The sequence below is a fragment of the Ascaphus truei genome, chromosome 3, assembly GCF_040206685.1.
Source record: "Ascaphus truei isolate aAscTru1 chromosome 3, aAscTru1.hap1, whole genome shotgun sequence".
NCBI classification, from domain to species: domain Eukaryota; kingdom Metazoa; phylum Chordata; class Amphibia; order Anura; family Ascaphidae; genus Ascaphus; species Ascaphus truei.
Genome location: NC_134485.1, coordinates 224,647,066 through 224,673,110, shown reverse-complemented (window position 1 = coordinate 224,673,110; position 26,045 = coordinate 224,647,066). Strand labels below are relative to the sequence as shown.

Genomic DNA, 26,045 nt, shown 5'->3' with positions numbered 1-26,045 from the left:
TGTAGATGTGCAGGGGGTCTCCGGAGCTGAACCACGTTGGTTTTATGTCCGGGGACCCCCTGCTTCCCAAGATACAGGCCCCTTTATGGGGTGCCGGTATCCCTCTGCATTGAAATGTCCTGCGTCACGTGACCGGGACATTTCCTTGCATAGGAGATACCGGCACCCCATAAAGAGGCCTGTATCTCGGGAAGCAGGGGGTCCCTGGACCTGAAACCAACACGGTTCAGCTCCGGAGACCCCCTGCACATATACACTATTAAAGAAATGTATATTTAAATAAATAATTTTTGGCCGACATTTCTGCTGTGAGAGGCGGCTCTCTCAGAGCAGCTCTTTCTGCAGCAGAAATGAATCGCCGGTTTAGGCCTTTTCAGAGGGTTGATGCTCTCGCTGGCAGCAACTCACCCGTTTTGGGAATTTTGCTATCACAGGTAATCGAGCCTTTCTGAATACCGTGATAGCAACACCCAAAAATCAGTTATTTAAAATTCTCTGGTGATATTTTTTATCAACCCTATCTGAATGAGGCCCTGAGTGTTCCATGATTGTGACTGGCTGTGGGATCTTGGCATATATGTTTGCAGAGTTTGCAGCATTTGTTGTTGCACGGTTTTGTGCCATTATCAATGTCTTTAAGTTTGTTGTGATGTTTTCTGCTGACTAATTTCTGTTTGAGGTTTGGTGGTTGCCGGAATGCAAGAATGGAAGGTTTGGGAAAGATTTATTTTAATGTCACATCCTCTGCCAGCATGGGTTGCAGATCTTTGATTATTTTTCGTATACCCTCTAGGGTAGGGTTGTATGTGGTCACTAGTGGTATGCGTGTGGTAGGTTCTTTCTATCTGTATTATAGCACGTGTTCTCATGGGGCTTTTAGTGCAGATGTAATAGTTTTGGCAATGGTCTTTGGTTTGTATCCCTTCTGTCTGAACGATTCGGTCAGGGTTGTGAGATGCCTGTTTCTGTCTTCAGTGTCAGAGCATATCTTATCTTGGTATCTTATAGCCTGGCTGTGTATGATACCTTGTTTGGTATGAGTGGTATGTAAGCTGGAGTTGTGGAGGTAACTGCATCTGTCTGTTGGTTTCTTGTATACAGATGTGTGTAGTTTGAAGTTCCAGCAGTGAACGAAACGCGCGTCGGGTGATGGGTGATGATGACATCACTGTCATCTGTCTAACAGCCAGTTTGCAATATAGGTTGCAATTTGATTTGACCTAATATACTTTCTAATTCCTAGCTAGCATAACAAAGATGTGGACCGTGAAGGAAACCACTAGCAGCTAGGTTTTGAGAGATACATACGTAGCAAAAGTACTACAAAGACAAACAGCGCATATAGACAGAACGCCTTAAGAGGATACATTCAGCCTTTTCTCAAAGATACAGCTAAAGGGCTTTAAGGCTTTCTTGGATATTATCAGTTATATATGTATATATGTGTTGACATAAATAGCTAATGGTGATGTAATCACAACTGTGACTTATATAAGGAAAATAAGACACCATTTGGGTCAACCACATAAAAAAATAAAAAAATAATATATATAACTGGTTGGTAAAAATGAAGACCAGTGCACCCAGAAGGAAGCACATGGTGTCTGCAGCACTTACCTGTATTAAATGTATGCGCTTCACTGACGCTGACATTGATAGCTAAACACTAGAACATGTATCGTCTCTCTGATCTATATCAATAGGAAGTAAAATCAGGAGACTGATTATATATTCAACATTGAAAGGGGACAACTGGTTGATTATACACTTTTATGTAGCACAGATCACTTCTTGTATATATAACTCACTTTTGTAATTTTTCACAATAATATCACACACTTTTTACCAGCCTCAGTATGTCTCCAACTCTATTCATATATCTCCATCTCTCCTTCCTTCACCACTTCTCTGTTCACATGAACTCCTTTCTTACCTGCGTCCTCTGACACCACACAGCTATATCACCTGCACTAAAAAAACACCCCTACAAATCATCCTCACACATCCTCTTTCTATCCATGCTTCTCCTCCTTGCTTCTGGGGATATCTCTCCCAATCCTGGTCCCTGTCTTATTCCTACATGCGCTCGTCCTCGCCTGCCAAATGCAATCTCTACTCCTTCTGGTGTCAACCCCTCTAACCTCATACCCATCCCCTGCCACCCTCCCTCCTCTCTCCCTTTCTCCTGTGCACTTTGGAATGCTCGCTCCCTCTCTAACAAGTTCCTCTCTGTGCATGACTTCTTTCTCTCTCACTCCCTGCTTCTCTTTGCTATAACTGAGACCTGGCTCACTCAGTCTGACTCTGCTCTGGAAGCTGCCCTCTCCTATGGTGGCCTTTCCTTCTCCCACACTCCGCGCACTGATGGCAGGGGTCGAGGCGTGGGGCTCCTGCTCTCCTCTCTCTGTCGTTACCGAACCCTTCCTATTCCTCCCTCTCTTGCTTTTCCCGCCTTTGAGGCTCACACTGTCCAGATTTTCTCTCCTCTCCCTGTTCATGTGGCGGTCATCTATCGCCCACCTACCTCTACTCATCCCCCTTCTGCCTTTCTCTCTCACTTTGAATCCTGGCTCTCTTTCTTCCTCTCCTCAGACTCCCCTGTTCTTCTCCTTGGGGACTTCAATTGCCACATTGATGACCCCTCTCTCCCTTGGGCTTCCCACTTTCTTTCTCTAACCTCTTCTTTTGGCCTTCAACAGTGGACTGCAGCCAGCACCCACAAGGATGGCCACTACTTAGACCTGGTTTTCACTAAGAACTTCTCTCTCTCCGATTTCTCCATTTCCCCTTTTCCTCTCTCTGACCATCATCTCATCTCATTCTCTCTATCTCGCTTCTCCCCTTCTCCACCTCCATCTACACTCCGGTTCTGCAGAAACCTGCGCTCTATTCACTTACCTGACTTTGAGTCCACTTTACGCTTCTCCCTCTCCACTCTCAGCTCTGCTACAGACCCCGACAACCTGGTCAGGAACTACAACTCTGTCTTGTCCTCCTCTCTTGATCTACATGCCCCACTTTCTCTCTGCCGCACTCGCCCTTCTAACCCTAGACCCTGGCTAAATTCCCACACACGCATGCTGCGTTCCTCCACTCATTCCTCTGAACGCCTCTGGAGGAAGTCTCACACTCTCGCAGACTTCATTCACTACAAATTTATGCTATCCTGTTTCAACTCTGCCCTCTCGCAAGCTAAACAAGCCTACTTTTCTGCACTAATCAACATGCACAAGTCTAACCCACGCTGACTGTTCTCTGTCTTTGATACTCTACTCAAACCACCCTCAGCTGCCTCTCCTTCCTCCATCTCTGCTCAGGACTTTGCTGACTATTTTAAGGAAAAGGTGGAATCCATACGTCAGAACATCCCCTCTGTTTCTTCTTCCCATCCTACACCTCTTCCTAACTCTCCTCCTGCCTTCCTTGACTCTTTTTCCACTGTCTCAGAGGAGGATGTGTCGCTGTTGATCGCCACTTCTCCCTCTACCACTTGCCCTCTTGACCCCATTCCCTCCCATCTCCTAAAACCTCTTGCTCCTACTATAATCCCTACGCTCACACACATTTTTAACTCCTCCCTCTGCTCTAGAACCTTTCCATCCTCCTTCAAACATGCAACAGTCATACCATTACTCAAAAACAGCAAGCTTGACCCTACCTGTCTTTCTAACTATCGACCTGTCTCCCTCCTGCCTTTTGCCTCTAAACTCCTTGAACGTCTTGTATTCTCTCGCTTGCTCCATTTTCTCAACACCTATTCTCTCCTAGACCCTCTACAATCTGGTTTCCGCACTGCTCACTCCACGGAAACAGCCCTCACTAAAATAACTGACGACCTCCATGCTGCCAAAGACAGAGGTCATTACACTCTGCTCATATTACTCGACCTCTCTGCAGCATTTGACACCGTGGACCACCCTCTTCTCCTTCACATTCTCCATACTCTTGGTATTCAGAACAAAGCTCTATCCTGGATCTCATCCTACCTCTCCCATCGTACTTTCAGTGTCTCTTCTGCTAACACCTCCTCCTCCTCTATTGATCTCTCTGTGGGGGTACCCCAGGGCTCTGTCCTGGGACCTCTTCTCTTTTCTCTGTACACACTCTCCCTAGGTGACCTAATAACATCTTTTGGGTTTAAATATCAACCTCTATACACAAATATACTTTTCAACACCTGACCTTACACCTGCTATACAGACCAAAGTTTCTGAATGTCTCTCTGCTATATCATCCTGGATGGCCCTCCGTCGCCTTAAACTCAACATGGCTAAAACAGAGCTCCTCATACTTCCTCCCAAACCTGGCCCTACTACCTCCTTCCACATTACTGTTGGAACTACGATCATCCACCCAGTAGCCCAAGCACGCTGCCTAGGGGTCACACTCGACTCCTCTCTCACATTCGTCCCTCACATTCAAAACATTTCTAAAACTTGTCGCTTTTTCCTCCGCAATATAACAAAGATACGCCCTTTCCTCTGTTGCTCGACTGCTAAAACTCTGACTCAGGCCCTCATTCTCTCCCGTCTTGATTACTGTAACCTCCTGCTGTCCGGCCTTCCTGCCTCTCACCTGTCTCCCCTACAATCTATCCTAAACACTGCTGCCAGAATCACTCTACTCTTTCCTAGATCTGTCTCAGCATCTCCCCTCCTGAAATCCCTCTCCTGGCTTCCAATCAAATCCCGCATCTCACACTCCATTCTTCTCCTCACTTTTAAAGCTTTACACTCTTCTGCCCCTCCTTACATCTCAGCCCTAATTTCTCGCAATGCACCACCCCGACTCTTGCGTTCTGCTCAAGGATGTCTTCTTTCTACCCCCTTTTTATCTAAAGCCCTCTCCCGCCTTAAACCTTTTTCACTGACTGCCCCACACCTCTGGAATGCCCTTCCCCTCAGTACCCGACTAGCACCCTCTCTATCCACCTTTAAGACCCACCTTAAGACACACTTGCTTAAAGAAGCATACGAATAGCACTGTGAACATTCTGAACACATGATTACATATAGCTTGGCCCCCTGCAGACGCACTTACCAGAACTCCCTCCTCCTGTCTCTGTACGTTCTCCCTACCTACCAATGTGAGGATTCTGGAGCCACGCCGCTCTCGGCGTGCTCCTCACTTACCTGCAGCTCCATCTGGGTCTCCCGCGGCACACGTGGACTCCGGAGGCAAGCCGCCGTCAGCTCTTCCATCTATGCGCGCGCGCGCACATCTTCCTTCCTCTTCTGCTCTCAGAGCAGGGCGGGGGTCCGCACACGCAGCCGATGGCCCTGCCTCACGGAGGCGCGGCCACACGGAGGCGCTCCCGCCTCTTAAAGGCACAGCGCCCCTTGTGATGGCTACCACTAAACATAGCCAGGCTGCTGGGCTTTATGGCTCCTTCCCTGGGACTGCTTCTGAACCTACACCTGCTGTAACCTGGCCTTTCCACACACCCCTACCTTGCTGCGCTGCTATTGGTTCCTCTCTCCTATATATACCCTGCAGAGTCACTGACTCGTTGGCTGAGCATAGAACCAGTTGTTCTCACCATTCCCTGCCTCCTTAGTCTATTCCGCAGACTTCCTCGTGAACTGAACCGGCTTCCGCTACGTCTACCTGTACCTCTGGCATCCCGAACTCGGCATACGGCTACACGACTCTCCGCACCTCTGGCATCCCGATCCTGGCTTACGGTAAACAACAACGTCCCTCTCTCTAACCCCGGACTTGGCTAACGGCCTCTCTACCTACCGTACCTCTCCTACTCCGATCCGGAATCCCAGACCACTCTTCAATCAAGACGTGCCCTCGTGGCTGTGGGTGGCGTTATATCCTATCCCACCTCAGCACCGCGGTCCCGTCTCGTTTGTGGTGAGCACATCCTAACATTATGCTCAGCCCCACAAACATGGACCCCGCTGAGGTGGCGAGCACTATAAACGCTCATACTGCTCTGTTTACCAGACTAGAGACTTACCTAGACCAATCAGATAAACGGATAGATGCCTTGCAGCAAAGCGTCCATACCCTTACTCTTCAGGTTCGTACCCTCAATCAGCAACTGTCTCCCGTGGCAGCTCCTGTACCGGCTATTCCTGCTCCGACACCTCCGTCTGCGTCTGCTCCGGAACCCCGGATTCCGCCTCCCAGACACTATGCGGGGGATCCTCAAGGATGCCGGGGTTTCATTAATCAATGTCTCGTCCAATTTAAACTCTCTCCCTCTCGCTTTGTGTCTTCTGTCTCCAAGGTCGGCTACATCTACTCCCTTCTCACCGATCAGGCACTGGCGTGGGCCTCTCCCATTTGGGAACGACAGGGTGCCATCACACAGGACATCGATCTCTTCGTCGAGGAATTCCGAAGAGTCTTCGATACTCCCGCACGGAGGTTAACGGCATCTTCTGCTCTTCACCACATAATCCAGGGAGATCGTTCGGTTGCCATGTATGCAGTGGAGTTCCGCACCCTTGCTGCTGAGACAGGTTGGAATGATGAGGCTCTATCTTCGGCATTCTGGCAAGGCCTGTCTGAGACCCTAAAAGATGAGCTTGCTGCACGTGATCGTCCCACTAACCTGGAGGAGTTGATCGCTCTCTCTATTCGTGTGGATCAGCGTCTGCTGGAGCGGAGATACGAGCGTTCCCATGTACGTCCACGGGTCTCAAGAACTCTTGCTCCCTCCTTCGTGGCTCCGTTACCTCCTTCCGGGGACATTCCAGAACCCATGCAGTTGGGAGGCAATAGGCTGTCTCCTGCTGAGAAACTGCGTCGGCGCAAGGCCGGCCTTTGCATGTACTGTGGCAATTCCGGTCACGCTGTACCCCGGTGTCCTCACGCACCGGGAAATGCCAGCTCCCAATGAGATCCCGGAGAGTTTCGTTGGGAATATTGACACTTTCTCCCATTGTCCAGAACATCCTTCCTACCAGGATAACCTTGCCGATTACACTTTCTGGAGAGGGGTTTCACACTCCGGCACAAGCATTCATTGACTCTGGTTCTGCAGGTAATTTCATTGATGAGACTTTTGCTAGACTGAACAATATCCCTTTGGTCAACAGGAGGACGCCGGTAGGACTGGAGGCGATTGACGGTCGACCGCTTAAACCAGCATTTATCACGCTACAGACGGTGCCTCTTCTTCTACAATTCGTTAACGTCCATACGGAGATCATTACCCTCGATGTAATCCACACTCCTTCTGCTGAGTTGATTTTGGGTCTTCCTTGGCTTCAACTTCATAATCCTCGCATCGACTGGACGGATCAGAAACCTATCCAGTGGGCTCCTTCTTGTGCTAAGACCTGTACCCAGATTTTCAAGAGAATTGGTGGTTTGTCTACCTTATCTGAGAAAATTAACTCCTTACCCTTTGAGTACTGGGAATTCCGTGATGTATTCGACAAGACACGTTCCGAGATTCTACCTCCACACCGTTCTTTTGATTGTCCTATCGACCTACTTCCAGGTGCACCTCTTCCCAGGGCAAGATCCTATCCTCTCTCTCTCCCAGAGACAAGGGCCATGAACACTTACATCGCGGAGAACTTAGAAAGGGGTTTCATCAGAAAATCGTCTTCCCCGGTCGGAGCAGGTTTCTTCTTTGTCAAGAAAAAGGACGGCTCTCTCCGTCCATGCATAGACTACCGGGGTTTGAACAATATCACTCGTAAAAATCGCTATCCTCTGCCGTTAATACCGGAGCTCTTCGATCGTCTCCAGGGAGCAAATATCTTTTCTAAACTGGATCTAAGAGGTGCCTACAATCTAGTAAGGATACGAGAGGGGGACGAGTGGAAGACTGCTTTTAACACTCATGACGGCCACTATGAATATCTGGTTATGCCGTTCGGTTTGTGCAACGCACCAGCAGTTTTCCAGGATTTTGTCAACGAGATCTTTCGGGACATTCTGAACTCATTTCTTATTGTTTACTTGGATGACATCCTCATTTTTTCTAAATCCACTCAAGAACACATCAAACATGTTCAACAAGTATTGTTACGTCTTCGGGAGAACCATCTTTTTGCGAAACTGGAGAAATGTCAGTTCCACCTCAAATCTGTTGCATTTTTGGGTTACGTCATCTCGGATTCCGGTTTCAATATGGATCCAGAGAAACTTAAGGCTATTCTGGACTGGCCTCGTCCGACTACTCTTAGAGCCGTGCAACGTTTTTTAGGTTTTGCAAACTATTATCGACGTTTCATCCGCAATTTTTCGTCCACCGTATCTCCCATAACTGCCCTCACCAAGAAGGGTACTGATCCTTCATCTTGGTCGGAGTCCGCCATAAAGGCGTTTGATCGGCTAAAAAGGGCTTTTGTGTCTGCTCCCATCCTCACCCACCCAGATCCTAAACTCCCATTTACCTTGGAGGTAGATGCTTCGGACATTGGGGCTGGGGCTGTTCTGTCCCAGAGAACTTCTCCCTTAGCCAGACTGCATCCATGTGCGTTTTTCTCGAAGAAATTCTCGTCCGCTGAACGGAATTATGATGTCGGGAATAGGGAGCTTTTGGCGATCAAGTTGGCTTTAGAGGAGTGGAGACATTTCTTAGAGGGGACTGAGACACCCATTACCATTTTGACGGATCATAAGAATCTCCTCTACCTAGAAAGGGCACAGCGTTTGAACGCTCGACAAGCCCGCTGGGCTTTGTTTTTTTCACGATTTAATTTTCTCATTTCATTCATTCCTGGCTCCAAGAATCTAAAGGCGGACGCCCTATCACGACAGTTCCTGGCGGAGGACAAATCTGAGGAGCAGCTGGAGTCTATTATTCCTTCTAGTTGTATCCTCTCCGCTAATTCGTTTGATATCATGGGCAAAATTCAATCCGAACAGTCACGGATTCCTGAAGGACTCAAGGTTCCGGAGGGAAGACTCTACACGGCACCTCAACACCGCAAGAAGGTTCTCGAGTGGTGTCATTCCTCTAAATCAGCAGGACACCCAGGGATACGGAAGACCAACGATCTGGTTCAACGTACCTTCTGGTGGCCTGAGAGGGCTAAAGATGTGGAGGAGTTTGTCAAAGCGTGTAATATTTGCGCTCGCAACAAGGTGCCTCGGGTCAGACCTGCTGGGCTTCTACTTCCGTTACCCATTCCAGACCGTCCCTGGAACCATATTTCTATGGACTTTATTGTAGAGCTTCCAGAGTCCAAAGGAAAGAATACCATTCTGGTGGTCATCGATCGTTTTTCTAAACAGTCGCACCTTGTTCCTTTGAGGGGTCTACCAAATTCCCCCAGGCTGGCAGATGTCTTCATTCAGGAGATTTTTCGTCTTCACGGAGTACCTTCTACCATTGTCTCAGATCGTGGGTCTCAATTCGTGTCGAGGTTTTGGCGTGCTTTTTCCCAGAAGTTGGGGATTTCGCTTCAGTTCTCTTCTGGGTACCATCCACAGACCAATGGACAAACGGAGAGGGCCAACCAAAACCTGGAACAATACCTTCGATGTTTTATAACTGATACACAGGAGGACTGGGTGGATCTTCTTCCATGGGCCGAGTTTGCTCTGAACTCTCTTCGCAATGATTCTACCCAAGAATCTCCATTTTTTATAAACTTTGGATTTCATCCATCTCGGTCACCTTTCTCCTCTCTCTCCTCAGGGGTGCCAGCAGTGGACAAGCACGTCTCTCGCCTAAAGGTCTTATGGTCTAGGATTCAGGAGAATTTGAGGCTCGCTACAGGGAGACAGAAACTCCAGGCTGATCGACTTCGACGTCAAGTACCGGAGTTCGCCCCAGGAGACAGGGTATGGCTCTCGTCCAGGAATATCCGTTTGAAGGTTCCTACCATGAAGCTTGCTCCCAAGTTCCTCGGTCCCTTTACTATACTTAGGAGGATTAATCCTGTGGCTTACAAGCTAGGTCTTCCACCTTCTATGAAGATACCTTCGGTCTTCCATGTGTCCTTACTGAAACCAGTGTTTCAGAGTCCTCGCTTTTCCAGAAAGAATTCTCCTCCACGTCCGATCATGATTCAAGGTCAACAGGAATACGAGGTGCAGTTTGTCCTGGATTCTAGAATTTCCAGAGGAGGAGTACAATACTTGGTTCACTGGAAGGGGTTCGGACCAGAGGAACGTTCATGGATTCCTCACCGGGATCTTCACGCACCTCGGCTTCTACAGGCTTTTCATCGCAAGAATCCTTCCAAGCCTTATCATGGTCGCCCGGAGGTCGCCCCTGAAGGGGGGGGTACTGTGAGGATTCTGGAGCCACGCCGCTCTCGGCGTGCTCCTCACTTACCTGCAGCTCCATCTGGGTCTCCCGCGGCACACGTGGACTCCGGAGGCAAGCCGCCGTCAGCTCTTCCATCTATGCGCGCGCGCGCACATCTTCCTTCCTCTTCTGCTCTCAGAGCAGGGCGGGGGTCCGCACACGCAGCCGATGGCCCTGCCTCACGGAGGCGCGGCCACACGGAGGCGCTCCCGCCTCTTAAAGGCACAGCGCCCCTTGTGATGGCTACCACTAAACATAGCCAGGCTGCTGGGCTTTATGGCTCCTTCCCTGGGACTGCTTCTGAACCTACACCTGCTGTAACCTGGCCTTTCCACACACCCCTACCTTGCTGCGCTGCTATTGGTTCCTCTCTCCTATATATACCCTGCAGAGTCACTGACTCGTTGGCTGAGCATAGAACCAGTTGTTCTCACCATTCCCTGCCTCCTTAGTCTATTCCGCAGACTTCCTCGTGAACTGAACCGGCTTCCGCTACGTCTACCTGTACCTCTGGCATCCCGAACTCGGCATACGGCTACACGACTCTCCGCACCTCTGGCATCCCGATCCTGGCTTACGGTAAACAACAACGTCCCTCTCTCTAACCCCGGACTTGGCTAACGGCCTCTCTACCTACCGTACCTCTCCTACTCCGATCCGGAATCCCAGACCACTCTTCAATCAAGACGTGCCCTCGTGGCTGTGGGTGGCGTTATATCCTATCCCACCTCAGCACCGCGGTCCCGTCTCGTTTGTGGTGAGCACATCCTAACAACCAATTAGATTGTAAGCTCCTCGGGGCAGGGACTCCTCTTCCTTAATGTTATGTTTGTCTAAAGCACTTATTCCCATGATCTGTTATTTATATTATCTGTTATTTATTCGATTACCACATGTATTACTACTGTGAAGCGCTATGTACATTAATGGCGCTATATAAATAAAGACATACAATACAATACACGATAACATTTATATAATTTATGACATTGATTTATTTACACTATCATACCAATCCCTAAATTATGAAGTACTTATGTTAACCCTGTGGGGACGTATTAGCATCAACACATTGTGTACCAGTAATGGTCATAATCAACAAATTATCCCTATTTATCTATAGGTCTATTTTGCCATGCTGTTTAAAATAGGTTTTATTAACTTTTTTTTGCAGAATAAAATATATATTAGTGGAGATGAATATGCATCTCTTTTAGAAAAATAAAAAATATAGTTCTGATTAAGAGGTAGAGTGCACGCATTAGAGGGATCCTTTCCTTTTATCTACTGCCTCTATTCTTATCCACACTTTCTCTCCCCCCCCCCCCCCCCACAGCATCCCTCCATACCTTTCCTTGTTACCCTCCCCTGGCTTCAAACACTTTTAACACCCTACCTTATCTACAGTACATATCAGTTTTTTTTCGTTTTTTTTTCTTTCTACACTGTTTTAGCCATAGATTCCTTTGTATATCAGTATTGCCTGACCTGAAGAAGAGAGGAGAACTCTTGAAAGCTTGTCCTATGACATAAATTGTTAGTCCAATAAAAAAGGTATCACCTAATACTGAAGAACTCATTTATTCTGCACTATCGCAACTGGACTAACACAGCTATTTTCTGCTTTATATATATATCTATATATCCCACCCCATTGGTAATATAGTTTACTATACTGTAGGTGTCCAACCATATATTAGAGCTATGTAGTAAAAGGGCAATGATAAGTGAGAGGAGGTGCAGAGGTTAGAGGAGTCAACCTTACCCTAACCTTCAGCTTCTAATAATATCAAACAACAACATATCAGCATTTGATTCAAAGGTCACTTATCAAAGACTCCCAGCTGCAAAATTGGAGAAAATAATAACCCAATATCCATCCAAGAGAAAAGAATCCCATACAGTACAAAGAAATGGGAATGTTTCATTTATAAAAGTAATGCTATTTTTGTGCACAGGATTTTCCCCAGTTTTGCAGGCTTTGATAAATAGACCCCAGTGTGGGGTTTTTAACGTTTTATGTATTAAAAAGACATAGCCGGAATAAAAACCAAGGCATTTACATACAGAAACATACAGGCATGTAGAAGTAAGTACATTCCATAGGTAGCTTAACTGAGATTCACCCAAAAACATACCCATACGTCCTTAAAAAAAACATGTTTTTGTACTCTTCTGTAAAAAATAAAAACCATATAAATAAATAATTAAACAGAAATATCAAATAAAAAAAGAAAAAAGAATTCGTGAGTATGTGCATTTGGCAGAAAAATACTTTGAGTTATTAAATGTAAGTTATTAAATGGCTTACAGTAAATTTACAATATTTCAGATTACAGAATGTTCCCTGGCCACATACACTTTAGCTGAAGTTCTAAGAACCATTTATTCTAATGGAAGGAATCCCACATTTGTTCCCAGGTCATTTTTATATACAGTACATGGCCCATTTCCTAAAAAAAAAAATATGACTTGATCTCACCTCTAGATTAAGCAGGCCATTGATAGAAACTATAACAAGGATTTTATCTACTTGAGAGATTGTAGATGGCAGAGATTTTATCCAGTTTGTCAATATTATTTTTCTTGCCACTAATATAATGAAAACAATAACTACTGGGATGCACAAGGAGGAACTCTCCTTCCGATCTATAAAATTGCCAAGAACTGTAGCTTATAAACTTACAGGAAATTGTATGTATGTGACTGTATGCATGTACAGGTACTGCAGAATGTTGTACCACAACTTGGGAATTTTATGCAAGCCACAAAACAATGAATTACTATAAGTGTAGCATCTTCCGCTTTCACACTTTGAGCAGTTAGGAGACAAATCTGCTAAAAGGTAAATGTAAGCCCCGTGTAGAATCTTAGATTGCATTTTAATATATGATGATAATAGTGTCATGCTTCTGACAGACTCAGTTTAGCCATCCAAAATATCTGTTATATTATTTTATACCTTCACAGAGTCTCCCTCTGGAAAAATAAATTGTAGAAGCACAATTGAACTTGAATTTGAAATGCACCAGTTTTGCACCAAAAAAAACCCATTTACGGCGCGTAGTACATACAGTAGCGACAAAGTTTATTCGAGCAAATGCCGCTCGGCAGGATGCGTGGCGGCAGCGTGGAGAAGCGTTGGGAAGCGGCTCGTTCGCGTGACGCCGGTGACGTCACAGTCAAGCGAGCGCCCGGCTTCCCCGGCTTCCCCGGCTTCCCCGACTCCCCTGAAGGTTTGAAGTGAGGTAAGCGGGGGAGCGGGGAAGCAGAGGGGCACAGCAGGCGCAGCTAGAGGGTCGGGAAGATGTTTAAATTGCGCGCAGATTGGAGGGGGGGGGGAACGGAGGGGACGCGGCTGGATGCGGCTGATGTGCTGACATTCCTCAGCACCAGCCGGAGTAAATCCCGGTGAACCGGCGGCATTTGCTGCAATAAACTTTGTCGGTGCTGTAAGCCTCTAGTCTTTTGCGTATTTATCCAGGGATGGTAGAATAGTGTTGTCGTGCACTGCACCATCTTTTTCTGAAGCGGACACATTGCACTTGTTAGCTACTGAAGTTTTCAACACCGTAAACCTGGCAGATTTATTTGACAAAGAAAAAGGTCAAAATGATGCACACAGATGTAAGATTTGATACCTTCCAATATGTCTGCGTCACATGACTAACTGCTTCTATTGATCCAAATTGTCAGCTGATGCATACTGGGAATATTAGAGCAAAGTAGCTTGATGCTTACAGAGTGAAACAGGTGTATTACAGGCGCCAAAATGATAAAGGATATATCACACCAAATGCAGGGCCAAGGTGAGGCTCAGGATAGATGAGTTGTACTTGAAAAAGAAGAAGACAAAAATACAAAACATAGCGTAATACTGTGGATATATAGGACGAACAACATACAAGACTAAAAACAAACAGCTGAGATCAAGGTGAATATTATTAAAAAACATTTAATGAAACATGTAATGAAACCAGACGAAAGATGGTAACAAGCGGTGGATAATTTAGAGAGTATCCCCTCTCTGCTGTTTGAGCAGCAGAGAGGGGATACTCTCTAAATTATCCACCGCTTGTTACCATCTTTCGTCCGGTGAGTGGGCATTTCACCCGGTGTCGCAGTGAGGTGGTCCTAACCATTAACCAATTGGTCATTTTATTATTCTGTGCATTTTTTTATTTTTCTTATGTCCACTGTCATAGTAATTGATTACATGTTTCATTAAATGTTTTTTAATAATATTCACCTTGATCTCAGCTGTTAGTTTTTAGTCTTGTATGTTGTTCGTCCTATATATCCACAGTATTACGCTATGTTTTGTATTTTTGTCTTCTTCTTTTTCAAGTACAACTCATCTATCCTGAGCCTCACCTTGGCCCTGCATTTGGTGTGATATATCCTTTATCATTTTGGCGCCTGTAATACACCTGTTTCACTTTGTATCTTATTCTGACCAGGGGGTCAGTTTTAGTATTTAGGCAGCCCCTGCAAAGAGACCAATCTACTTTGCAAGGTTTTTACTCTGTATTTACATATAGTGTACCTATTATCTAGTTAGCGCTCACCTGCTCTGTGTTTCCAATTGATGCTTACAGACACAACATTAAAATGATGCTATTGGTGAAATGGTTCAAAATGTATTCCTTGTGCAAGCATACCCCCGATAGGTCCAGTGGGGTTTTTGTAGAGGCTACGGTGCCCGCACCCAGAGTAAAGAAAATAATATTTTATTTTAAAAATATTGTAGTAGAAAAATCATGTATTCCTCTCTCCCAGTTAGTATTCCATCCACATTACCTATTATATCTAATCACTATATGCACTTTCATTTGAATCCCTAAAGAAAAATGGCAGAACTCAAAACAATTGTGACACAATTCAGCACGTACATGTATCAAATTAAATCAAATGTAAATAATTAAAGAACTCAGTACCCCTGAATTCCCCCACAGAAAAAGCCATGCATCTGCCCATAAATGTTTCACATAGCAGTAGCAAGTAAGTTGTTTTTGAACTCTAATTAGGAATTGTTAACAGACACCACAAAGCATGTTTCAGATGTTTCCAATGGGACCAGGCAGTCTTCTCAAAATCATGAATTTCCTATTTACAAAGTCTGGATTTTTTTACCTTTTGTTTTGTTTTACCCACAACAGCAAAGTATATATATATATTTTACTCCTTACAGCTATCTGCTCTACAAGCCAAGGTGCACTATCTGAAGTTTCTTAGTGACCTTCGCTTATATGGAGGACGTGTATTTAAAGCAAAATTGGTGGTAAGTATATTTATGGAATTGCATCTGTTTAATGGCTGTACATCTGTTTTGTTCTCTCAAACATGATGTTTAACTTGCCATAATTTAGTCTTTCAACCATGCAACACTTTCTACTGGGTTATTTATTAAACTGCTGTAGTGTCGATCAGGCGGCAATATCGCATAGAAACTTCCATTGATTTCAACGTGAGTTTCCATGCACTGATCAGTATTATTGCATTTTAATAAATAACCCCCTATGTCCTGCATTATGTAGAGAGATTTTTTTTTGTGGTGCAGGATGTTCAATATGCAGGGTCTTCTCAAATTAGAGTTTCTCTACTTTCAAATAGAGATGGACAGACAGTAACTGGGAATGGGAAACCAGAACTGACCAGAACCTTACATTCCAGAACAAATAGAAGTCCAAAACTCTTAATTTTTGGATTTGGGTCCTAAAATCTTATTTAGAACCAAAACATACTGTAAGTGACCTTTTTTTCCTAAGTTTTTTTTTTTTTAAGTAGCTTATTGTTTGGAGGTTTTTCTCTCTTCCCTAGAATAAATTCAGTCAGAAGGCATTAAATAGTAACAAATACATCTGCCTGATTTTTATTTTACATTTAAATCTATTTTCGTTTCCATACTCATTTAATCAGTTAGCGTTTGCATCTATATATATTTTTTTACCTATCACAATGTACTGTACCTGTATTTCTTATTAGCCCTTGTGCTGCCACAAACATTTCTTAGCAAAGTACTCTGGTGCTAAAGGAGTGAAGTTAATATATGAAAACGTAATGTAAATAAAGTGTAACCAACTGGTTTCCCTTGTTTACAGCAAGGAGAGAAGCATTCTGATGTAACGCTGCTAGTTGGGCCACGATATGGCATCAGCCATGTAATCAACACAAAGACAAACCTTGTGGCTCTTCTTGCGGACTTTAGCCATGTGAATAGGATTGAAATGTTTACAGAAGATGAAATTGCTGTTAGAGTTGAGCTTCATGTTTTGGATATAAAAGTGAGTATAATATTTGTTGTCACAATTCCGTATTTATATTTTAATGTAATAATTACAATGGCATATAAATCTACTTTGAGTAGATTTCAACCCTAAACTTTTTAAATAATACATGCCCTTTATGGACACGTGGATTGATATTTTAAAAAGTACTGTTGTTTAATTGGCTCATCACTGTTTGCATGAAGTAAGGATAGTAGGTAACCATCCAACTTTGGGCCTCATGCAGTAAAGGCCGGAAAAAAAATCTGCAGGGTTTTTAAATTGCCATTTTTGGCAGTGTTGCTATCACGGTATGCAGAAAGGCCCGAATACCAGTGGGGATACCCACGGGGACCACCCGAGGGCCCACCAGACACCCATGGGAACCGCCCGAGGGCCCCCAGGCACCAGTGGGAACCACCCGAGGGCCACCAGACACCCGTGGGAATGACCCGGGGACCCTCAGACACCTGCGGGGACCACCCATGGACCCCATGGACCACCTTGAGGCCCACAGAGCCTAGCAGGGACCACCCGAAGGCTCCCAGACACCTGTGGGTACCCCCCGGCATGCACTGTGGGACCTGCGGGCACCCGTCGGGACAACTGGGGACCCCCGCCGGCCTGGGGTATTAATTGTGTGTGTAAAAAAATAAATCATGGTTTTACAGTGTGTGTGGGCACAGGGGGTGTGTTGTGTATTGGCGTTTATTAGATATTGTAATGGTTTGTTGGGGGCCTAGGAGGTGGGTAGTGGGGTTGTTGTGTGTGTGTGTGTGTGTGTGTGTGTGTGTGTGTGTGTGTGTGTGTGTGTGTGTGTGTGTGTGTGTGTGTGTGTGTGTGTGTGTGTGTGTGTGTGTGTGTGTTTTTGTATTGGGGGTAGCCCCAAGGATGGGTGTTTAGCAGGAGGGGTTAACCCCATTCATTAATCGCTAAGGTAATGAAGGGTTTTAATTAAGGGTATTAATCGCTAAGGTAATGAATGGTTTAAGTCCACCCGCAAACCCCCCCCCTCCCGCAAGGCCTAAACACCCACCCAGGGCCAAATATCAGCTTTACCCACCCCCACTACCCACAATAAGCCTGGCACGGGTGGTTAACCCATTCATTGCCTTAGCGGTTAGCCATTAAGGTAATGAAGTTGCCTGTAAATGCATTTTTCATGCATCAGATTTATGCCCGGGGTCTCCGGTAGTGATATTAATGGGTATCAGCTCTGGAGACCCCCGGCATCAATCCGATGCAGGAAATGTGCATTTTATTTTCTAAGTTTCTTCTCACCGCTCATCGCAGCTTCTCCCCACCTTCTTGTCAATTTTTTGTGGCGGGACGATTTGGAGCAGAGATCGCAATTCTAAAGTGGCGATCAGCTGTGATAAGCTGATCGGGGCTTATAGAATTGAACGTGTTTGAAAACTAGTGATCAGTGCCGAAGACTGGCTTATCGCCGCGCGTCTGGCGATTTTTTTTTTTTTGCAAAAAACCCCCGCGATTTTTGCACTTATCGACAGCTTATCAGGGCTTACTGAATCATAGTAGGCTTTTTTGGTGAGAAGCTGGCGATAAGTGGCTTATCGCTGCTTACTGCATGAGGCCCTTGGTTCTCTCTTAATTTCAGATAGGCTCTTTATTGCACAAAATGAAAGCAAACAATGTTCTTTTTGTTTTAAAATACAAATAAACATCATAGCCATTTAACTAGATTTTGTTTCTTCCAGGCATAATGCATCCATATAATATTTCAATATCTGACTTTGCACTTATGGGTAGTCCATAATAAACAAAGAAATACAAATAATGTACCAATTTAAACAGAGGTGGACAACTCCAGTGCTCAAGGGCCACCAACATGTCAGGTTTTCAGGTTATCCCTGCTTCAGCACCGATAGCTCAGAATGACTGAGCCACCTGTGCTGAAGCAGGGATATCCTGAAAACCTGACATGTTGGTGGCTCTTAAGGACTGGAGTTGTCCACCACTGTATTAAAATGTATCTTCTTCAAGTTTTTAACATACAGATTTATTTTTTTCAGCCAATAACTTTGCTTATGGAGTCATCAGATGCAATGAATCTAGCCTGTTTAACAGCAGGTTATTATCGACTGCTAGTGGATTCAAGACGCTCAATATTTAATGTGGCTAACAAGAGAAATACAGCAAATCGAGAAACAGGTACATTATTTTATGTTGGTTAAGGAGAAAAGTAGATAGTTTGGAGATACTGTAACAGTAAATGAGATATTGCTTCAAGGCAAATCTTGCAACTTGAATATCCTTACACAACATTTTACATTTTATTTTCTTCGTGTAATCAAAATAAATGTTTTTTTTGTCACTAAAGCACAATTTATTGTTTTTATCCTAGGAGCTGAAATCCGAGGCAAGCATAACTACCTTGATTGTGATTGGAATTACTTACCAAAGTCAACTATCTTTGCTTTTGAAGAGACTCAAGAAGCTGAAGAAACATTTACAGATTTAAAACAAAGGCACATAGATGTTATAGATAGTCCACTGCGTCACAAAGACCACCGGAATTTGTACATAGAAACTACTTTTAATTCAGGTGAACTTGATCAGCAGCTAACCAAACAATGTAACCATATAGATTTAGAAAATAGCCTCAGTGTAACCCAGCCATTATTGTTATCAATCTCAGGACTGGAACACACTGAGACAGCAGAAGACTCTCCAAGGAGTGCAAAAGTGTCTTTCATATTTGGAGAACACAGCTTGGATACAATAAACCCTCACACATTTGACTTTGAAAGACTGCTGGATGAAAGCCCCGAAATGCTGGATAAACAAAATGAAATTTTCTTAAATAATGCCAATGACATTCAAGACTTAGACTTGTCGTCAGTGGCCGAAAACATAAATTTTGCTGCTAATGCTGTTTATGCAAACATAACTGATAGTAAAATATTTGGAAATACAGAAGGAATAGAAGAGCCTTTGCTACATGATATCTGTTATTCTGAAACCCCAGATGATGTTGACGATGAAGATGAAGCTAGTTGTGAGGAAGATATTATAGTAGCAGAGGATAATAGACCAGACATTCTCAATATGTCTGGATCAAGTGATGACATCATTGATCTGACTTCACTTCCGCCACCCGAAGGGGATGATAATGAAGATGATTTCTTATTACATTCCTTGAATATGGCTATCGCTGCTCCTCCACCTGGCTTCAGAGACAGTTCAGATGAAGAGGACTGTCAAAATCAGTCTGCACCATATAAAGAAGATCCTGGACCATCTATCTGTATAACTAATGATGATATTCCTGTGTCTCTTATTGATGCAGTTCCCACAAGCAGCAATGAGAAGTCTGAGATGGTCCTAGAAGATGCAGTTGCTTCAAATCTTCAAGCACTGAAAGATTTGGCTGTCTCAGAGGAAAGCCAAACAGATGACCACTCAGGTTCTTTCACTATTGTTACCTTTATTCATTAACATTCCTACCATTTCATGCATATGAATCATCGCATATTTTTGTATTTCGTTTCACCACCCTTCATATAAACCATCCTTCATTTTATGTGTTGGACAAACAGTAGCTTTTAGGTTTTGTGACATCTTTTCTAAAATGAAACAAATATGTAATTAACGAATATATGCTAGCAAATAGTTTGCCAAAGCTGTAAATGACAAATTCATTAATGTATCCAATTGCAAGCTTCATTAATATACTAATCTCTTTTTGTGGCATACAGGTGTAGCAATCTTGAGAGCATATAGCCCTGAGTCATCCTCTGATTCTGGGAATGAAACGAACTCTTCAGAAATGACTGAGAGTTCTGAACTAGCTACAGCACAGAAACAAACAGAAAACACAACACATGCAATTTTGCCTACTAGTGAAGGCTATCAATCCCCGATGGAAGAACAAACTGACTTTTGTGTAGCCAGGAATCAGCTTGGAAGTATGTCTATTAAATCTGCATCTTCCATGATGAATCGACAAGCTACGGATCTACAATCAAAAGTTGTGCCTTCAAAACAGATTCTCCATTCAGATAACATTGAAATGGAACCAGAGACAATGGAGACAAAATCTGTCCAAGATTACTTTAATAAGATGCACATGGGATCCTTGATGTACTCATGCACAAGTAAAAAGAAAAATACATTATCTGATGCAGAAATAAAAGCTCATTTTGACATAAATGTTACAGTCAAAAAGCAGGGAAATAAAAGAACAGAAAGTGATATTGAATCTAAGGCAAAATTTGAATCACTTTCTTCAAAAGACTGTCAACATCTAACCAATTTTAATTTGGAAAGAACTATTTTTCATAAAGACAATCAAAGATGGTATAATACTTCTGACAAAGGAGCTATTGATAAGTTAGCAACAGATACAGTGCATGTTAAAACACCGACAAGAATTTCTGGTGTTGGAAAAATAATAGAAACTGATACCAAGAAGGACATAAATTCTGATGCTGTTTTGTCCGGACTAAAACAAAATGATACATTTATCTCCAATGCAACTTATATTTCTTCTTCCAAAGAACTTGGTGACTCTGAAGCTCGTGAGGTTTCTGATGTTTGTAAGTTTGTAGACACTGAGCAGAGCATGACTAGAATTAGTGAATACCATGGGGCCAAGAACCCGTCATCTTTTCAAAGTGACGGACATTTGTCTCTTCAAAGTTCCCAGAGTTCTTCAGTGGATGCAGGATGTAGTACTGGTAGCAGTTCATGTGCAACCCCAGTTGATTCTCCTCTGTGTATCCCCGATGTTAAGCATTTTCTCTCTGAGACATCATTGGGTTATGCTCAACCAGATGAAAGATCTTCTACACTTCCAAACAATGGGACGTCATATACAGAATTACATCAGCAAGCTGAAACTGCTTGTCACCGAATGAATGTGCCTGTTATGCATGCAACAATGAATGCAGAACCATTGTTTGGCACTCTGAGAGATGGATGCCATCGGATTTCCAAGATTAAAGAAACCACAGGTACATCACTATGTGCTTTTATCTCAGGGTTGTAAGTTATAGCTATAGCACCTACCCCATGAAATATTGTTACATACTGCTAGGCTACATAGCACAGTCGTGTACCGTTTTAATAGCCACAGTTATTTTAGACAAAAATAGATACGTTTTAAGATACCTCAATTCAAAATATACCATGTTCTTGCACAGACTATTTTGAGGCATGTCATGGGCCCCATGACATAGTGGCTACTGTATGTAATGTGCTCTTTGCTCATTACCTATGAGATCAAGTTCTGCTCTCCAGTGGAGCACTGAACCCTATCTAGCTGGCAGAGGTATGGAAAAGGAGGAGGATTCTTTTTCTGTTCCATCATCATGACACGGTTTTCGCACCCAAGGAGTGGTCACATGACCCCAAAGTGCTAGAGGGGCTGTGGCCCACTGATGCCACAGCCCCTCCGGCACTCAATCAATTTATCCAAAGTTTATTAACCCTTTAACATTGACCATCTCATTCCAACCAAAAATAAAACCTAAATGCATATAAATGCCAGGGCCAAATAATTATTAGACAACCTTTGCCATATCTGAGAACTTGATGAATATTTACAGTATACATTTGGCATTTTTTTTATGTGTTTCTCCAAAAGTTATATCTTGCTACTGGGGTTACCCTCTTACAATGTGACCCCTTCCTACCATCTCACTGCCACCACTGTCATTACTGAGACTCTTTGGTCCCTATTCATTCTGGTGTAACGCTGCCTTGCCCATGCTAAAGAACTCAGTTCAATTCAAATTATTAGCAGTAAAAATTTCTCAAGCATAAGGAATGTCTACTTAGTATACTAAATAAGGAAGCTTTGGGTATAAGGGACTAAGGGATAAGGGGCTAAGGGAATTTTATTTAGGGCATGATCATGGCAATCAAGCAGTTCCTTGGAAAAGGTACAGTATCTATATAACAAAACGAAAACTCCTGAGTTGTGGAATTCAGTGATGAACATGTTTTGCTATGGTTCAAAATTGTAACCTTTAGAGAATTTATGCACTAACCATATATTATAATATACACAGCCTATATATAGTAAAGGGCTTTACGTTTCAATCTGAGTAAAAACAATTATATATATATATATCTCAGCTCATTCCATTGTCTACTAGAGAAGATGTATATTTTCCTGAGAACACACTTAAAACAAAAAAGTATATGTACATGCAATACCTACACTCAGGGAGAACTGTAAGCTACAAAATATTATCTAACTGCTAATGCTTGGTTCACATTGTACAGTGAAAAATAGAAACATGTCTGGAAAGATAAGGTTTGGAAGGACAGACCTAGCTTGTAGCTTTGAAATGAGTCTAAAAAACACAACAAAGATTACTGCTCAGAGAACAAAGATTTCAAATATGATAAAACCCACTAAGGTTTGCTTGCATTCGAGAGTTTAAACACCTCCTCCAACGTGTTTGCTTGTAAGAAACGCTAAAAGAAACAGAGATTTTTATTTTGCCATCTGTAAAACTAATATTGTTGGAATTCAATATATTGTGTACAGTATAATGTACAATTCATTCCGGACAATGTATTTAATTAATAATATAGGCCTGTCATATTAAAAATAAATTCTGCACAGTTCATAAGACAACAATACCTAGCACAACACTATAAACCCAAACTACGGTATGCCAGTTCTTCAACTTCTTTAGATACTATTTGCTCGTGTGTGTCCCAACTTCTTCACACTGGTATTACAGAACAAGCCTATGAGCAAGAAGAATGCTGAGCGTTACAGGCTCTTTTTCTTTGGCTCTCTGGCAATGATGATGTCATATTCCATATTATCCTCCCAGTCAAGTGAGGAAATCTGGCCAAACAGATGACCAGTGGTCATGCCCTTCCTATAGGCACTTTTACAGTATATCAAAACTAAGGAGCGGCTCAGTGAGTTAAGGCACTTACTCTGAAAACAATGATATTGACTTTGAAGCAAGGGAGCCTAGTTCAAATCCCAGTGTCATCCTTGTGACATTGGGCAAGTCCCTTTATCTACTTGTGTTAAAGGCACCAAACATAGGGTCCGATTTCGAGTTTGCTAATGACAATGGAGTGGTATCACAAACTCATTGTGCAGGCACTAAATTGGGGGTTGTGCCTTGTAAAAATAAGACCTGATTTGGAGTGGATGTAACGTGGGTGTTCACACATTAAATTGCTCCTGTCATATTAGAGGCTAATTTAGAGTTAGATAACTAATGTTCTCAATTTAAGAACATTTGTTAATCATGCGCCAACAGGGACCAGGTACAAATTTAGCAACACCATGAGAACCCACAAATTCTAGCACTTTTTTTGGAAGTCATGGCTGCAGTTGCTGCTTTTTTCATAAGCAGTTGCTTTCTGGCAATGCTTGCTCTTCAGGAAAATAGACATAGACCCTGCAGAAGAACAGATCATTTCCACAATTATTGTATTGTATTTGGCAAGCCTGGTGTACTCCATGACTTCCCAGCATGCTGTGAGCTTGATTCCTCAGTCATGATGTTGTAGTGCTTGGTTTTGCTATGCAGAGTTGTTGCTGACTGAAGGAAGGTCCCGAACAGTAAAATTTGTAGAATGTGAACTAATTTTCTTAACTGCTAAAGTTACACAGACTTAATATTACGTATAAACCCAATGTTTGTCACAGACGTATGATTTAGCAAAATTTTACAATTATGCATAGCGAATGGCGCACATCTATAACTAATTCTAGTAATTTGTTGTTTGCAACTTTCTTTTGCCAAACTCTAAATTGAGGACTTATTTCCGAAGTCGTGATAGCGCAGCACTCTCTTCTTTATGGCAACGCTATATTTGCAACTACGCCTAAGCTCTAAATCAGGCCCATAGATTGTAACCCTCCCTAGGCAGGGGCTGTGCCTGCAAAACTCTATGTACAGCGATGCCTGCTGCATGCTACATTTTAATTGTGAAGTTCTTTGAGCTCCATTGGGAGAAAAGCGCTATATAAAATAAACGTATTATTATTATTTGTATTATATTTGCAGGTTGAAGATATTTTGATTTTCTAGGTCATTAATACAAAAGATTTCAGGCCTCTGAACCTGCTTATTGCCATGACCATGTTGTGTGGTTGCCTTGGTCCTAGCAAGAAATGGTGCACTGCATGCTCTGCACCACTGTGTCCTGCCTCCTGTGCCGGTGAACATAAGAGCACAACTCTGCTGTCCTGAACCACAGCAGCTGCTAATGGAGTGGCTCCCTCTACTCTTACAAAATTAGATATAGAAAATATTGGGGAACTGTAACTTTCCTATCTTTCTTCTACTTCATTAGCCCCTCCCTCTCTTCGTCAACTCATTCTAATCTTCAAACTTGTCTGTTAACTGCATCCATCCTTACTCCAAATATCCTAACTACTCTGTTGCCAATCCCTTCCCCCAGTATTTCTACTTCCTACCTTCCATCAACTCTCTATTAATGCTATGTCATGCCCAAAGACTGCTCGTTATCTAGGGGAGATGGCATCCCACAATCTGTTGTGCAGGGAAATGGAAGAAGAAGACTCAAGTTCGGTTTCCATGTTCAGAGCTGCCACAAACAGTTGACCACTTTGAGAAGTGGTCACGTGAACGCTGTTTGCGGTAGGGGCTGTGACACTCTGGTGTCGTGACCCTTCCGGTGCTCCAGGAGTTAACCCATTTGCCACCGACCTTCTAAGTCATCTATGAACCTCTTTCTCTAACCTCCTGCCTCCTTTGTTAGCCCCTTCCCTTCATTCCCCCAAACTCACTTATTCACATATTCACCATAGTCAAAGAGGAAGCAAACTGACTTTAGGCAAAACTAACAACACTTTTTTTTAGAACCAAAGCCAATGCATCTGTCCAGTTGCCCAACATCATGCTGGTCTCCCCCAGAACAGGCCAGCATAATAGAAAGTTAAACAAGGTTAAAGTAAAAGCAACACATTTTAGTTGTGATTTGTGAAATTGGATTCAGTGCTAATATTTATATTCTGCTGCATTCACAGCATTAAATATGCTCAAATAATAAATAAATGTGCCACAAACACAGGAAGACGCGATCATGATCACACAAAAAAGCTAATTTAATGTCTATTTTGAATGAAACACTGTTAAAGAAGGTTGATAAATAAAGCAGTTAATACCATTTTCTCATGCATGTTTCACTACTAAAATCTGAGGCTAGAAAAGTACATTGTCTTCTGACAGTGACCATAATTAAAATGCCAAAAGAAATTAAGCATAAAGACTTCAAATTACCAACACTCTTCCAAAGCTAAACATCTCATTCAAATTCCAACTTCCAACATAATGTATATATTCCACAGTGGAATACATGTCAATTTTTTCTCAATAATTAATGTACACATTATTTGTTAGAGCTTGGTTAACATATTTTCAGTGGTAAATTGTCATAAATATTAGGATAAAAGAAGTTTAGTGTATTATATTTGCTCATCGCCATCATTGTTTACATTTGAATGTAGGGTTATTATTAAATAATATTACAATGCAACGTTGTTGTTAGGGACAGTAACCAAACTCATGAGTGCTTTA

At 43.1% G+C, this 26,045-nt stretch overlaps 1 protein-coding gene across 11 annotated transcripts in view; it reads left to right on the top strand.

Moving 5' to 3' along the window:
* FRMPD4 (FERM and PDZ domain containing 4) overlaps positions 1-26,045 on the top strand; it is a 585,463-nt gene that overhangs the window by 556,958 nt on the left and 2,460 nt on the right. For all 11 annotated transcript variants that reach the window (XM_075590233.1, XM_075590236.1, XM_075590230.1 and 8 more), the window contains 5 exons: positions 15,423-15,512; positions 16,333-16,515; positions 18,531-18,669; positions 18,863-19,924; positions 20,217-21,473. In XM_075590233.1, coding sequence (XP_075446348.1) covers positions 15,423-15,512; positions 16,333-16,515; positions 18,531-18,669; positions 18,863-19,924; positions 20,217-21,473 — 2,731 coding nt within the window. The remainder of the gene's footprint in view (positions 1-15,422; positions 15,513-16,332; positions 16,516-18,530; positions 18,670-18,862; positions 19,925-20,216; positions 21,474-26,045) is intronic.